This window comes from Quercus suber, unplaced genomic scaffold (assembly GCF_002906115.3).
Source record: "Quercus suber isolate HL8 unplaced genomic scaffold, Cork oak 2.0 scaffold_14, whole genome shotgun sequence".
Lineage (NCBI taxonomy): Eukaryota > Viridiplantae > Streptophyta > Magnoliopsida > Fagales > Fagaceae > Quercus > Quercus suber.
Genome location: NW_027069479.1, coordinates 1,576,472 through 1,580,238, shown reverse-complemented (window position 1 = coordinate 1,580,238; position 3,767 = coordinate 1,576,472). Strand labels below are relative to the sequence as shown.

General features: G+C 32.5%; 1 protein-coding gene across 1 annotated transcript; it reads right to left on the bottom strand.

Moving 5' to 3' along the window:
* Positions 1-1,821: 1,821 nt before the first annotated feature.
* Positions 1,822-3,565, bottom strand: LOC112005296 (glutathione S-transferase L3-like). Its single transcript, XM_065781280.1, has 9 exons — positions 3,505-3,565; positions 3,307-3,381; positions 3,083-3,143; positions 2,805-2,891; positions 2,600-2,707; positions 2,419-2,488; positions 2,259-2,338; positions 2,057-2,164; positions 1,822-1,860 (listed from the first exon to the last, which is right to left on the bottom strand). The coding sequence occupies exons 1-9, from the start codon at positions 3,513-3,515 to the stop codon at positions 1,822-1,824; spliced, it is 639 nt and encodes a 212-aa protein (XP_065637352.1). The 5' UTR covers positions 3,516-3,565.
* Between the last annotated feature and the right edge of the window lie 202 nt (positions 3,566-3,767).

Genomic DNA, 3,767 nt, shown 5'->3' with positions numbered 1-3,767 from the left:
TGAGGCCAATCTCATTTTGGGCAAAAAATGAATTTCGACCGAAATTGACTGGAATGGAGGAAACGGGCCGATATGGGGCGAAATTGAATCCAAGGTGGAATAGAGAGTATTATCGTTCTGGTTTGCATGCCAGTATGAGAAATTCCAGTCATTCCAATCGTAATGGAATGAAATTTAGAACATTTTTTTTTTTTTGATAGATAGAAATTTCTATAAAAAAAAAGAAATTTAGAACATTAATAAGTACTAAAGTGTAACTTTCTTTTTTAGAAAAATGTAATAGTAATAGTTTAAGCTTGTCCAATAAACCTGTAATTGTGTTTCCCTATAGCGTAGCAAACCAATGACAACATACTATCATATAATTAAAATAAAAGCAATTTAGAAACAATTTAGCTACTTTTTTTTTTCTCTTATGTACATATAAATTTCACATAAAAATTATTTTAATTAGTTTTCACTAAATATAATTAGTTCTAAACTAAATATATATCTATATTTATATCTAAAATTATAAAATTATTAATTAAAATAAGAGAAAATTACAACTTACGTACATGTTGTTTGATCGAAATTTAAGTTGCCTACTTGTAATTTAAAATTTGATATTTTATCCACTTGAGGTTTATTCAGTTAGATTTCCTTAACTCACATTTGTTAAAAACATGACTAAATATGTGATTTTGCTTTACTTTTATGTTTTTCTCTTCCAAAAATACAAAAAACATAAAAATACAAGATCAAATGAGATAAAAAAGAATTTAGTGGAATACTTGCACATGGGATTTCAAATCACAGGTTAATAACTTAAATTTTGGTTAAACTTCCGGTGGATAAAGTGTTAAATTTTAATTATAGGTAGGCAATTTAAATTTTAGCCAAATCATAGGTGGATAAGTTGTAATTTGCTCTTAAAATAATTATGACGTCATTGGTTTGACTATTGGTCAAACCCCGATTGGACCATAAAACCAAGAATTAGTCATCTTTCTAGTTCTTTGTTCGTTCCAGTTTTTAAAACCATAATTAAGTGTTGTAATATTAGTTAAGAAAAGTATAAGGACCCACATTTTACCACAACTTACGCATGTATCAAGTGGTAATTGAATTACTTTTCATTAAGTACCAATAATTGACTCATATGTAAGTAATGTATTGATCCAATCACAAGTGTTGACAAGTGCAAGTTGGGACAAAGTATATAACAAAATGTATGGTCGTAAAAGAATTGACAACTACACGAGTTTATCAAAAAAAAAAAAAGACAATTACGCGAGAGGTAATAACCCAATTCATATATATATATACACATAATTATCAAAAAACAATAACTTTTATTATAAAAAGAAAAGAAAAAATCTTTTTATTACAAGACCGAACAATAGTTCTATTTATTTAAGCAAATTCATACATGCTGACCACACGAAGTCCATAACTTCAACTATTACGTATTATACGTACACACATAAGACATCTTAAAACATACAAATAAACATTACATAAAGGAAGACATCTACTTCTCCAAAGGAACTGTGCTGACCCTGTCATGTTCAGTGCTGAGCCTGAGGAAGGAAATTAGATTAAAGAGCGGTTAAAAAGGACACCTAACGAAAGTAAGAATATTTAACGAAATAAAAATTCATAATTCCATTTCCATGCACTAAATGGTTAGTACCTGAAAACGGGCCTTATATAATTCAATAACCACTTTGGGATCCGCCTTTGTTGGCTTATAAGCATCAATCTTGTTTAACTCCTGCACAAGGGTTGACATGAATAATTACCATTAATCAAGAACCAAAACTCTGATACATTAGGGACTCAAACCTCCTTCAAATCTATGTTTAAAGAGAAGAGAATCTAAAATATAGATATAGCATGAGTATTGAGTAGGAATATATGCCCCACTGTAAACTAATTTTCAGTCAACTCTAAATTACTCTTCTTTATTATCTCTCAGTCTAAACGGACCAATAAAGATTGCTAACTTAATTTGTAAATTCAAGACCATTAGAACAAGCAATTGTCATTATACATCGCATTTGTTTTAAGTTACCTCGATCCACCTAGCTAGTTTAGGCCTTCCTGAGGTGATGTCATAATTCCACAAGGCTGAAAATAAGATTTGGAATCTTTCAATAAATGGGATGCAACCTATGTCCACCTGAAGATCACATAGTTTCACTCAATATTACTGGTTTCCACTTCCCAACACAGCACCAACGATCGATAGAAAAAAAATAACATAGTCAACTTACCAAACTGAACTCATGACCAAGGAAGAAAGGCCCATCATCAAATTTGTGAAGAGCATTCTCCAAGTGGTCAAAATCAGGACCTGATGCAAGTTTAAGGTTTTCGTGAGCCTTGCTTTTATACAAAATGGTGTTTAGACTCGATGAAAGTTTTAAATCTTACCAGCTTCTTTAACTGTGTCTCCTTTGAATGATTTGTGAATTGTCTTGTTGATCAAAGGAATCAGTGAACGCTATAAATTCTTCAGCAAATTGTTTTTAGCAGGATCCTACAGTCACATCAAAACTTTAGTCAAATTCCAAGAGAGGTAGAGAGCTTTTAAGAAGGGCACAATGAGCTATGCAAATCTTAAATCGGGGAGAAGAGAAGGCCCTTCAAAGTTGCTGTCTACATATTTAATCAAATCAAGGCTCTCCCCAATGATTTTGCCATTGTGTTCCAATGCGGGTACCTGATAATTTCAAGATATTGTTGGTCAATCAAGAAAATGAAAGATTTCAATCAATTATATATGCACTAGATAGGCATATTTTGTTTAAAAATATCACCCTGTTTTCATGGTAGACTTTCTCTTTGTACCAAGCAGGCCTGTTTTGAAGGTCAATTGGAACTAATTTAATCTTGTCATGTAATCCCTGCAGCCCAAAATATTCATCAGAAACATAATTATTAAGTCAAAAATAATCCCAAGAAAAGGAAAAGGACAAATGATCCCAGAAGGGCTAATTTGGGTTTGTCTTATTATTGAAATTAGAAGCTACTTAAGTAGTATCGGACAACTTAAGAGGAAGTCTAGAAATGAGAACAAAGAGGACAAGAAGTCAACCTTATAGTTCCTGGTGATCCACACACGCTGTGCAAATGGGCATGCATAATTGGTGTACAACCTTTGAAAAAACAAAAACAAAAACAAAAACAGGTCCAAGTTCACTTTAGCATACAAAACATCCGAACAAAGACATAGTAAAGACAGTGAATCGGACAAAAACAAAAACAGAAGTAGGCCCAAAAAAAAAAAAAAAAAACAAAAAGGGAGACAGAAGAGTGAACCTTGTAGTTCCATCAAAGAGAGGAGGTTGTTCAGAAGTGGCATCCAAAGGTGTGGGAAGATGCTCGTTCACGGTCCTGCACAACCCACATAACAACATTAGCAAACAATCTTTAGTCTTCCAACAAATGAAGAAAAAAAAAAAAAAAAAACTGAGAAATGACATTTTTTTGGTGAACTTCAAATTCTGAGACACTTACGCAGCAGCCATTGATGATGGGTTTTGTTGCTGTTTGAAGAGTTCCGTGGTTTCTGCTTCTATTGTTTTTAATCTGATGATATCTGTACTGTATGGCTACCCATTATATAGAAGTATTCTGACCGTGAAGTCGCGAGCAGTGACGAAATGTGAGAGAGCGTGCGCCTTGGTGCCAAAGAAACCCACATAAAATTCTTGACCACTTGCAATCCAACCATTTTGCTTCATAAATTTCAAATTTTGAACCATAAATTTATAAAATCT

What these genes read in the sequence shown, in the direction of transcription:
- LOC112005296 (XM_065781280.1), bottom strand. An exon ending in GGATCACCAGGAACTATAAG is followed by an intron (nt 2,892 to 3,082) that starts GTTGACTTCTTG and finishes TTTGGGCTGCAG; the next exon opens with GGATTACATGACAAGATTAA. An exon ending in AAGTCTACCATGAAAACAGG is followed by an intron (nt 2,708 to 2,804) that starts GTGATATTTTTA and finishes TGAAATTATCAG; the next exon opens with GTACCCGCATTGGAACACAA.